General features: G+C 44.4%; 1 protein-coding gene across 3 annotated transcripts in view; it reads right to left on the reverse strand.

Annotated features, from left to right (window-relative positions):
• The window catches only part of xylb (xylulokinase homolog (H. influenzae)), a 273,474-nt gene that overhangs the window by 236,401 nt on the left and 24,694 nt on the right, over positions 1-12,379 (reverse strand). For all 3 annotated transcript variants that reach the window (XM_085987477.1, XM_085987479.1, XM_085987478.1), the window contains exons 4-7: positions 7,291-7,371; positions 7,102-7,188; positions 5,069-5,197; positions 3,791-3,856 (exon numbers count right to left, since the gene is read on the reverse strand). In XM_085987477.1, coding sequence (XP_085843603.1) covers positions 3,791-3,856; positions 5,069-5,197; positions 7,102-7,188; positions 7,291-7,371 — 363 coding nt within the window. The remainder of the gene's footprint in view (positions 1-3,790; positions 3,857-5,068; positions 5,198-7,101; positions 7,189-7,290; positions 7,372-12,379) is intronic.

Consider the following 12,379-nt stretch of genomic DNA (forward strand, 5'->3'; position numbering starts at 1 on the left):
AATTCCTCATCTCTGTCCTAAATGGCTTACCCCTCATCAGCAAGACATCCTTGTTCCTGTACTCAAATCCTCTCGCTACGAAGGCCAACATACCATTTGCTTTCTTAACCGCCTGCTGCACCTGCATGCTTACCTTCAGCGACTGGTGCACAAGGACACCCAGGTCTCGTTGCACGTCCCCTTCTCCCAATCTATTGCCATTCAAATAATAATCTGCCTTCCTGTTTTTGACACCAAAGTGGATAACCTCGCATTTATCCACGTTATATTGCATCTGCCATGCTTCTGTCCAATCACCCAACCTGTCCAAATCATACTGGAGTTTCTCGGCATCCTCCTCACAGTACACACGCCCACCCAGCTTTGTGTCGTCTGCAAACTTGGAGATATTACATCTAGTTCCCTCGTCTACATCATTAATTTATACTGTGAATAGCTGGGGTCCGAGGACCGATCCCTACGGTACCCCACTAGTCACTGCCTGCCACTCGGAAAAAGACCCATTTATTCCAACTCTTTGCTTTCTGCCTGCCAACCAGTTCTCTATCCAAGTCAATACCTTGCCCCCAATCCCATGTGCCTTAACTTTACACGCTAATCTCTTATGCGGGACCTTATCAAAAGCCTTCTGAAAGTCCAAATACACCACATCCACTGGTTCTCCCTTATCTATTTTACCAGTTACATCCTCAAAAAATTCCAGTAGATTAGTCAAGCACGGTTTACCTTTTGTAAATCCATGTTGACTTTGTCCAATCCTGTCACTGTTTTCCAAGTGCTCTGCTATTACATCTTTTATAATGGACTCTAGCATTTTCCCCACTACCGATGTCAGGCTATAATTCCCCGTTTTCTCTCCACCACCTTTTTTGAATAGTGGGGTAATATTAGCTACCCTCCAATCCATGGGTACTGTTCCAGAGTCTATCGAATGTTGGAAGATGACCAGCAATGCATCTACTATTTCTAGGGCCACTTCCTTAAGTACCCTAGGATGTAGATTATCAGGCCCTAGGGATTTATCGGCCTTCAATCCCATCAATTTCCCCAACACCATTTCCCTACAAATACGGATTTCATTCAGTTCCTCCCTCTCATTAGACCCTATGTTCCCCGACATCACTGGGAGGTTATTTGTGTCCTCCTTTGTGAAGACAGAACCAAAGTATGTATTTAATTGGTCTTCCATTTCTTCGTTCCCCATTATAAATTCCCCTGATTCTGACTGCAAGGGTCCTACGCTTGACTTCATCAATCTTTTTCTCTTTACATATCTATAAAAGCTTTTACAGTCAGTTTTTATGTTCCCTGAAAGCTTACTCTCATACTCTATTTTCCCCTTCTTAATTAATCCCTTTGTCCTCCTTTGTTGAATCCTAAACAGCTCCCAATCCTCAGGTTTACTGCTTTTTCTGCTATCCCTAATTTCCCTCGTTAGCCAAACTGGGATGAACAAATTCTGTAGTTCATCCATGCGATCTTTGAATGTTTGCCATTGCCTATCCACCGTCAACCCTTTGAGTGACATTCCCCAATCAATCCTACCCAACTCGCGCTTCATACCATCGTAGTTTCCTTTATTTAAATTCAGGACCCTAGTCTCTGAGTCAACTACTTCATTCTCCATCTTAATGAAGAATTCTATCATATTATGCTTGCTCCGACCCAAGGGGCCTCGCACAAGAAGATTGCTAATTAATCCTTTCTCATTACATAATACCCAGTCTAAGATTAAGGGCCTTAAAGACCAGTCCCGCCTGTTGGAGGCGGGACTGATTCGGGACCATCAGACATGCCTGGGTTAAAATGGCTCGGGGTCGGAACCAGGCCGGGGGGGGGGGTCCTGCCCGCCAGTTTTAGCGATTTTAACCCCCCGCACGGCTCAGTTAAAATCGAGCCCTAAGTGTGCGGAAATACCAATTGTATTGCAGCCTGACACTATATAATTCGTCTTGCTGTACAGCATTCTGCCGCTGGAATGTGAGCAGTCAGATATGGCAAGCCACCCAATGCTGGTACCTTCTTTTGATCTGTGGCCATGGTATGGTGTGCTACCATTAACAGTTGCCTTCAATAGAAGCCAGACGAGAGGCACAGCTAACAGAAATGCTCCAAGTCAGCAGTGAAAGTTTCAGAGCTTTTCATTAAGATAGGTGTAATGACATGAAATTTGAACAGTTTTTGGGACATCCTGGGGTTGTGGGAGACACTATATAAATGCAAGTCTTTCTTTCTTTTAATGGAAGAGGAGTCACAAACTAGAATGTTTTCAGTGATTTTTTTCTTTCCTGTGGCAGAAACCAAAGAAAGCACCTTTCACGACCTCGATGTCCCAAAGCACTTTACAGCCAATAAAGTACTTTTGAAGTGTAGTCACTATTGTATTGTAGACACGTGGCACTCAATCTGCACTCCTACAAATAGCAATGTGATAATAACCAGATAAACTGTTTTAGTGATGTTGGTTATGGGATAAATATTGGCCAAGACACCGGGGGAGCAACGTTCCCTTTAAGTTGCTTCCCCCACCCCACCCCACCCCACCCCCCGCAGCCGGCTCACCAGCTTTTAAATAGGAAAAAACGTGCAGGCGCAGTATTTTGAATGGGCTGTGCAGCCCCTTAAGGGGGCCATGCACCCCGAAAAAATTAAAGGGAACACTGCCGGGGAAAACTCCTCCCTTTCAAAATAGTGCCATGGGATCTTTTACGTCCACTTGAGGGGGAAGATGGGACCTTAGTTTAACGTCTGAAAGATGTCACCTCCGACAGTGCAGCACTCACTCAGTGTTGACCTAGATTTTTTTGCTGATGTCTCTAGGGTGGGATTTGAACCAATAACCTTCTGATTCAGAGGCGAGAATGCTATCAACTGAGCCACAGCTGACACTGCCAGCTGAGCAGTTACACAGCTTTATAACAGTCACTAATGGCAGAAGTCATATACTACAAAGTGCAAAACTACAACACTGTGTCTAAACACTATGGCCTAGAAATTCAGTGCCCTTAGCGCCGATTTTGCGGCGCTGCAATTGGCGCCGGCGCCTAAATTGCCTGGGACCCTTCCGCCGCGGTAGACCGGTAGCGCTGCGCCGGCACCGATGACGTCATCGGTGTGCGCAGCGTCCCGGTTGCCGTGGTGACGGGCCCCAGCGCCGAAATTGACTTGCGGCCGCCTCGCCCGTGGCAGCCGCAAGCAACGTTCTGGCAGAGGTGCCTTGCACAAGTTTGCGCCGGCGCATTAAAGGCCCCGCGGCAGCCGGCCGCTTTCCCGCCGCCCGCCTGGCCGCAGCTCCCTCCCCGGACTTCCCCCCCCCCCCCCCGCCACCCCCGGAACAGAAGCAAGCCCGGCACTTGTCCGAGGTGCCGGGCTCATTTTTAATAAGATTATCGCGGGCCGCGGCCGGGTGCAGGCAGCTCCTCCTTAAGGGAAGGAGGAGGCCTGCACTTCCCGAACCTGCCGCACCGCAGCGGGCGCCGCAGCGCCGGAATAGCGCCGAAATTCAGCGCATAGCGCCAGTTTTCAGGCGCTAACAGCTTTCAGCAGCGCCGGCAGCCGTTTGGGCGCAGAACCAGTGAATTTTGGGCCCGACCAGCGCGACTTAGCTCCGGCACTAACTTCCGGCGCTAAAGCCCTGGCAGCGCCAAAACTCAATTTCTAGGCCTATATCATAGCACCCTCAGATCCGAGGAATATTGTGCTCAGTGGCCACAAACAATCATCAAACCGAGTGCATTCCATCAGTATTAAATAGCCATTACTCTGTTTTACAACATTTCTTACAGTCTACCTCAGTTTTCTTGTATTCTTCAGGGTTCTTCTTGTTGATCTTTGCAATTTGGTTTCCTGTGAAACGCTGTGAGGTGTAAAACATATAAATGTTTAAAAACTGTCCTAAAACAAACCTAGTTCAAGTATTCATTTGCATTTCAGGCAAGTGAAGGGAAGCAAAGTCCAATTGAACACAATTCTAATTTTAAATCTTTAATGGCCAGTAGCTGATTACTTTGTGTATGTTCGCAAGATCCAACCTTTATTAACCCTAAAAAGTTTAAATGTGACCAGACTCCAAAATAACTTTTAAATTCAGCTTTGCATAGCTGGTTATACTGCAAGTGGTGTGAAGTCTAACTAATGAAGGAACATCTCCTTCCGGAGATCTTGCACAGCTGGTCAGAACTGAATGCACCATTCCATCAGTGACTTCACTCCCTAGTTATTCTGGAGTTTTTGTGCTTGTTGCAATTAAACTGCATCGCACCTACTTAAACTGGGCTATAAAGTAGTTAAAATAGCTTGCAGCAAGTAATGCTTTGCAGCACGTAGCTTTTAAAATAGAACTGTATATTTAATTAGTACAGGCTCTTTGTAATACATCTTTACCATATTCCACTGTAGTGTTCTGGTTCCAAAGCTATTTGTCAACCCAGTGTTTTCACTGTCGATAATCAAGGCGCAGCTGCTGAACAAAGTGCCAGGCACAAAGTAAAAGGAGGCAGATTTTTTCTTTTAAATCTCCCTGGCATTAATGCAGACTTTCTCCTCACAGAATCACAGAAACCCCACAGTGCAGATAGAGGCCATTTCGGCCCATCGAGCCTGCACCGACACATATCCCACCCGATCCCCGTAACCCCACGTATTTAATCCCCCTAACACTAAGGGTCAATTTATCATAGCCAATCAACCTAACCTGCACATCCTCAAGAAAAATAAATTTGGTGCGGTTTGTGTGTAGTTTGCCTAATGTGAAGAATATTAATATTTTAGAATATCCGACTGAGTTGAAGGCCTTCTGACGCCAAACTGAACTGTGCCTCACTCGTACTTTTAGATTCCAGGCTGTAAGAAATTGCCAGACTTTCCATCACAATTTGTTCCAAAAAAACATACAAACCCACCTCATGTCCTCAAAGTAATTTTCAGTAAATATCATGTCTAGCAAATAGTTATGTATTGTCGGTCAGGGCATCCTCCCACTTCTTCAGTAGTTGGAGACTACAGCACAGCTCAATGCTTTTGCTGAGGTGGTCAATTTTCACTTGCAAGATGTGGACTATAAACAAACCTCGTAGGCACGCGATCCAGTGATGTCAGCAAGTTTCTGTGGCCCTCCAACAGACTTTTCTAGTTGCTGGCATTCTTCAGTGGTACTGGAGTCCATCCAGATAGGAGATTCTTTCACAGTGAAACTAGACTAAAGAGAGAAGGAGGGAAAAATGTGAATTCTTTGAATAACGCTCGAGTTAAATACCTTTTCAGACTTGCCAATAATTTTTTTAATGTCTAGTTACTGAATCATAATTAATTTAACCCTTTTTTCTGTCGATTTTCTCCTGCTCCCTCCTACACTCTGAAAGCATTAGCTCAATACAATTCCATAGGCACTGGTCACCGTCTTCATGTATAAGCCCAGGATATAGCAAGACATTCCACGGGGTGGGGAGGATTGAGGGAGGATTTGGGTCGATTGGGCTTATACTCGCTGGAGTTTAGAAGAATGAGGGGATCTCATTGAAACTTATAAAATTCTAACAGGACTAGACAGACTAGATGCAGGAAGGATGTTCCTGATGGTCAGGGAGTCCAGTCTAAGGATAAGGGGTAAGCCATTTAGGACAAAGATGAGGAGGAATTTCTTCACCCAGAGAGTGGTGAACCTGTGGAATTCTCTACCACAGAAGGCAGTAGAGGCTAATTCATTAAATATATTCAAGAAGGAGTTGGATATATTTCTTAAGGCTAAAGGGATCAAGGGATATGGAGAGAAGGCAGGAACAGGGTACTGAATTTAGATGATCAGCCATGATCTCATTGAATGGCGGAGCAGGCTCGAGGGGCCAAATGGCCTACTCCTGCTCCTATCTTCTATGTTTCTATGAACCTACTACCCTCCATAAAACATAGGCTTGAGGCTAATTGTAGCATCCAGCCAGCCGAACTCAGTTAACTCAGACAGAGAACTAAATCTACAATCATCCAGGTTCGTGTGGATCCATGACCACTACCTTAACCAGTTCAACCATCGAGAGATCTACATCATCAATAAAATTAGTTTAAAAAAAATCTTGAATAGATCAACAGCAATCATAAACAGGACTGAACACTGCCGTGTATTTGAGTGTGTCTATGCACCCCTGCCTATTGGCAAATATGCACACAAGAGACATGGTGAAGAATGCAGTCATGTGGAATAGAATGGAATATTTCTCACTTTGCAACAAGTGGCTTCATCAACCGTTCCCAAATTGGGATATGTGGTTAGACACAACCCTACTGCTCAACCCTAACTTTTACAGGGCAGCCTCAATCAAGGGGAAAAAAAACTATACAAGAGAAAAGATTTTCCAAACATGACCTGACTATTCAATTCTTGCTGAAAAACATCACCGCACTGCAAAACAATCTTAGTGAAAAAGGAATATGGCTCTACTTCTTTCCCTGGCTTCAAGGGAGCTCCTTACTAAACAGCTTGGTTCCAGTAGTCCCCGGCTCCAGATGTTAGCATGACATTTCAGGGAAGTTCTGTAGAATTGGACTGAGAATACATGTACTAATTTACATAAGACAAAGAGTGAGTGAGTGAGTCAATATCCTGGAACTCCCTCCCTAGCAGCACTGTGGGAGTACCTTCACCACACGGGCTGCAGCGGTCCAAGAAGGCGGCTCACCACCACCTTCTCAAGGGCAACTAGGGATGGGCAATAAATGCTGGCCTTGCCAGTGATGCCCACATCCCAGGCACGAACAGAGGAAAAGAAATTCATCCGTCTGCTTCAAGGCACAGCTCCCATCGGTGAAAAGGAACATTCTAATTCAGACAAAGGGTTTGATTCGAAACGTTGACTCTATTTTCTCTCCACGGATGTTGCCTGGCCTGCTGAGTTTTTCCAGCATTTTCTGTTGTTATTTCGGATTTCCAGCATCCGCAGTATTTTGCTATCATTCTAATTCAGGCCATCACTTTGATAAAGCAGAATGTTAAATACAAGCCTGTGGTCCTATTAACCTGGCTCTGCAGGTCAATGTAAAATCTAAAACAGGATTGTATCTTGTAAACCTTTCTATTCCTATTGCAAGCAAAATTCCTCCAACCCTCACCTCCAATATCTGATGCAGAGAACGATCATCTGGCATGTTTTTCAAGGTCTGATTGGCTCCCTCTTTCCAATAAACACTACCATGTTGCTGTGAAGGAAAGCGACATGAGATTGCAATCAGCCTTCACAGGAAACACAAAAATGTGATTTCTTTTCTCAATTCCTAATGAAACAAATTAACATCACTTACTTGGCCAGTGCCGGACAAGGATTTCAATTTAGAAAAATCAAAGTTTGAGGCCTTCATCCTCTCCAAGAGCATATCCAGTGCCTGGAAATACAAGAATACTTCATAACTATATTCAGCAAGAAAAACACGTAACCACAGTCTGCACTTAATATATTCTTTTAAGGTTACAATGTTTGATGTGATCATTCTGACCTATTATTTGAGTTTTCTTTATCCAAGATCATCAGCGTTATTTTCACAAAAATAGTGTTAATGGAACTCTGGTATTTTGTGTTACTTTATTTGTTGCGCCACTCCCCTCCCCCACTTATACATCTCACATTTTATGCAAACTGCTAGAACTCAGGAGCTATTTTGCTAAAGCTGATCTTTCTTCAATAGTCAATCCCAATTGAGTAGATTGGGCCTATACTCGCTGGGGTTTAGAAGAATGAGAGGTGATCTCATTGAAACATACAAGATTCTGAAGGGGAATTGACAGGGTAGATGCTGAGAGGTTGTATCCCCTGGCTGGAGAGTCTAGAACTAGGAGGCATAGTCTCAGAATAAGGGATAGGCCACTGAAGACCAAGATGAGGAGCAATTTCTTCACTCGGAGGGTTGTGAATCTTTGGAATTCTCTATCCCAAAGGGCTGTGAATGCGGAGTCACTGAGTATATTCAAGGCTGAGTTAGATAGATTTTTGGACTCTAGGGGAATCAAGGGATATGGAGACCAAGCAGGAAAGTGGAGTTGAGGTCGAAGATCAGCCATGATCTTATTGAATGGCGGAGTAGGCTCGAGGGGCCGTATGGCCTACTCCTGCTCCTAATTCTTATATTGAATCAGGCCTGTTCAGTTGTGAATCTTCTGGAGACTCAATCCCTCGACAACAATTCTGTCTCACACAGCATTGCCACCATTCCCTTGCTTCCATTATTTACCTTTCCTGTAGAGTCCATCACAGAATTTGTTCATCCCTGTTTGGCATAAAAATAAAACAAAAAGGGTGGCTCAACCGTGGCTAACAAGGGAAATTAGGGATAGCATAAGATCCAAGGAGTGGACATATAAATTGGCCAGAAAAAGCAGCAAACCTGAGGATTGGGAGCAGTTTAGGATTCAGCAAAGGAGGACAAAGGGATTAATTAAGAAGGGGAAATGGAGTATGAGAGTAAGCTTGCCAGGAACATAAAAATTGACTGTAAAAGCTTCTATAAATATGTGAAGAGAAAAAGATTGGTGAAGTCAAGCATAGGTCCCTTGCAGTCAGAATCAGGGGAATTTATAATGGGGAACAAAGAAATGGCAGACCAATTAAATACATACTTTGGTTCTGTCTTCACAAAGGAGGACACAAATAACCTCCCAGAGGTGTCGGGGAACATAGGGTCTAATGAGAGGGAGGAACTGAATGAAATCAGTATTTGTAGGGAAATGGTGTTAGGGAAATTAATGGAATTGAAGGCCGATAATCCCCAGGGCCTGATAATCTACATCCTAGGGTACTTAAGGAAGTGGCCCTAGAAATAGTAGATGCATTGCTGGTCATCTTCCAAAATTCGATAGGCTCTGGAACAGTTCCCATGGATTGGAGGGTAGCTAATGTTACCCCACTATTCAAAAAAGGTGGTAGAGAGAAAACGGGGAATTACAGACCGGTAAGCCTGACATCGGTAGTGGGGAAAATGCTAGAGTCCATTATAAAAGATGTAATAGCAGAGCACTTGGAAAACAGTGACAGGATCGGACAAAGTCAACATGGATTTACAAAAGGTAAATCGTGCTTGATTAATCTACTGGAATTTTTTGAGGAAGTAACTGGTAGAATAGATAAGGGAGAACCAGTGGATGTGGTGCATTTGGACTTTCAGAAGGCTTTTGATAAGGTCCCGCATAAGAGATTAGCGTGTAAAGTTAAGGCACATGGGATTGGGAGCAAGGTACTGACTTGGATAGAGAACTGGTTGGCAGACAGGAAGCAAAGAGTTGGAATAAACGGGTCTTTTTCCGAGTGGCAGGCAGTGACTAGTGGGGTACCGCAGGGATCGGTCCTAGGACCCCAGCTATTCACAATATATATTAATGATCTAGACGAGGGAACTAGATGTAAAATCTCCAAGTTTACAGACGACACAAAGCTGGGTGGGCATGTGTGCTGTGAGGAGGATGCCGAGAAACTCCAGTATGATTTGGACAGGTTGGGTGATTGGGCAGATGCATGGCAGATGCAGTATAATGTGGATAAATGCGAGGTTATCCACTTTGGTGGCAAAAACAGGAAGGCAGATTATTATCTGAATGGTAATAGATTGGGAGACGGGGAAGTGCAACGAGACCTGGGTGTCCTTGTGCACCAGTCGCTGAAGGTAAGCATGCAGGTGCAACAGGCGGTTAAGAAGGCAAATGGTATGTTGGCCTTCATAGCGAGAGGGTTTGAGTACAGGAACAAGGGATGTCTTGCTGCAGTTGTACAGGGCCTTGGTGAGACCACACCTCGAGTATTGTGTGCAGTTTTGGTCGTCTTATCTGAGGAAGGATGTTCTTGCCATGGAGGGAGTGCAGTGAAGATTCACCAGACTGATACCTGGGATGGCAGGAATGACGTATGAGGAGAGGTTGGGTCGATTGGGCTTATACTCGCTGGAGTTTAGAAGAATGAGAGGGGATCTCATTGAAACTTATAAAATTCTAACAGGACTAGGCAGACTAGATGCAGGAAGGATGTTCCCGATGGCGGGGGAGTCCAGAACCAGGGGTCAGTCTAAGGATAAGGGGTGAGCCATTTAGGACAGAGATGGGGAGGAATTTCTTCACCCAGAGCGTGGTGAACCTGTGAAATTCTCTGCCACACAGGGCAGTGGAGGCCAATTCATTAAATATATTCAAGAAGGAGTTAGATATATTTCTTAAGGCTAAAGGGATCAAGGGATATAGGGAGAAGGCAGGGACAGGGTACTGAATTTGGATGATCAGCCATGATCGCATTGAATGGCGGAGCAGGCTCGAGGGGCTGAATGGCCTACTCCTGCTCCTATCTTCTATGTTTCTATGTATGTTTCTATCACTAACACAATATACAGCACACACTTTAAAAAAAAAATCACAAAATGGAATATTCATACATCCAGAAATCAAAATGTCCAATCTTGAAAAATCCCACCCAAAAAACAATTTAATGCAAATCCAATCAGATCATCTCAACACTGCATCGTTGGCCTATTTACAGAATGTTTTCCACTTATAAGCTAAACGTAGTCTAGTCAACGTAATTTTAATTATCTGCCAAATTGAACTTACGCACATTGTTTGTGTTATTTAAACCAATGACAATTTTCCTTTTAAATAACAAAGTTATCCATGACTGAGTTCTGGAATAATATAACCTTCAATGTAAACATAAAATGAAAAAAAAATTCTGAATGGGTATGGGGAAAAGATCAAAGGAAGAGGACTGAGTGGATAGGTCTTTCAGAGAGCAGGTCCAGGCACGATGGGCCAAATGGCCGCCTTCTGTGTTGTAAAATATTGTGATTATATAACCAGGAATCCTAGTGCTGACTTCAGGCTCAAACCCGGTGACAGTTATAGATTTGGCCCAGTGAGGACAATAGCATTCCAGGCAAAGACTGAAATCTCTCTCGTCCACAGGTCTTTGCCCTCCACAAAATGTTGTAAGACTGAAGATTAGAGTGAAGACTCTCCAATGTAAGATCAAAACAAGTGATGTGAAACATACTACCCAAAATCAAATTTACCATAATACTATTTAGAAATATATACCATTACCAGGCGATTCCACGCAAACTGGAAGGTCTACATTGTAACAACTAAACCCATCATCTTGTTCTTTCCCCCATTCTTCCATTTCCTGCCCATCTTTTCTGAAGGCACTAGCTCCTGCTGAGATACGATAGCAGAGGAACCAGCAATCCTCCAGCTCGTCAAAGTGGCCATTCTAGACAACGAATGGTAATAGCCTATTGGACCATGGAGTATATCATTGCCAAGGCTGTGATATACTGAAATCCACATACATACATTTTCCAGCAGAGGTCTGAATAGCAATCAGGAATGGAAACATTAGTTGATTTTTCTCCTTCCCAGCCCAAGGTACTAAAGGCAATGGAATCTTCCCCCACCTCCCATCAATGTCACTATCTGAAATCAGCTAACATATATTGAGGATAAGATCTGAGGCCTTTACTGGACTGTATGGACCAGCACTATACATTTACTCACTAAGCTAATTGATCCCTCCTTGGCCCCCACCTATCTCTCAACTACATGCTGCCTTTTCGCAACATCATCTGAAAACATAACATCAGGTTCCACATGTACGCTGACGCAGCTCTACCTCGCCAGGGCTCATCACTTCAGAGGTTAAGCTGCTGAGAGGCTGGTTCCCCTGACTGGGGAGTCTAGAACCAGGGGTCACAGTCTCAGGATAAGGGGTTGGCCATTTAGGACTGAGATGAGCAGAAATTTCTTCACTCAGAGGGTTGTGAATTGTTGTAATTCTCTACCCCAGGGGGCTGTGGATACTCAAGTCGTTGAGTATATTCAAGGCTGAAATCAATAGATTTTTCGACTCTAAGTGAATCAAGGGATACGGAGATCGGGCGAGAAAGTGGAGTTGAGGTTGAAGATCAGCCATGATCTTATTGAATGGCGGAGTAGGCTCAAAGGGCTATATGGCCTACTCCTGCTCCTATTTCTGTCTATATGTTAAGCATTCTGGTCACCTGCTTCTCACAGAAATTGTCACCCACTGCCCTATATCTATTACTACAGTCGCGGGACGGAATGCCTACGCTTGATTCCACTCTGACCTATCTGTTCATAGCCTGAGTATCTCCAGCAATGGCTTCTCTTTCCATCCCCACTCACCTAACTATCCTTGGCCCCCTCCTCTTCCTCGCCTACATACTACCCCTTGACAACATCATCCAGAGACACGGGGTCAGCTTCCAAAGGCAACAACACCCAGCTCTACCTCTCCACCACTTCTCTCGAATCCTCTGTTCTGTCTGGCTGGTTTCTTGGAATAGCCTCAATTTCGTCCAATTAAACAATGGGAAGATTGAAGCCGTGGTCTGCGGTTCCTAC

This window comes from Somniosus microcephalus, chromosome 5 (assembly GCF_052327205.1).
Source record: "Somniosus microcephalus isolate GS21.2 chromosome 5, FLI_Smic_1.0, whole genome shotgun sequence".
Classification (NCBI taxonomy): Eukaryota; Metazoa; Chordata; class Chondrichthyes; order Squaliformes; family Somniosidae; genus Somniosus; species Somniosus microcephalus.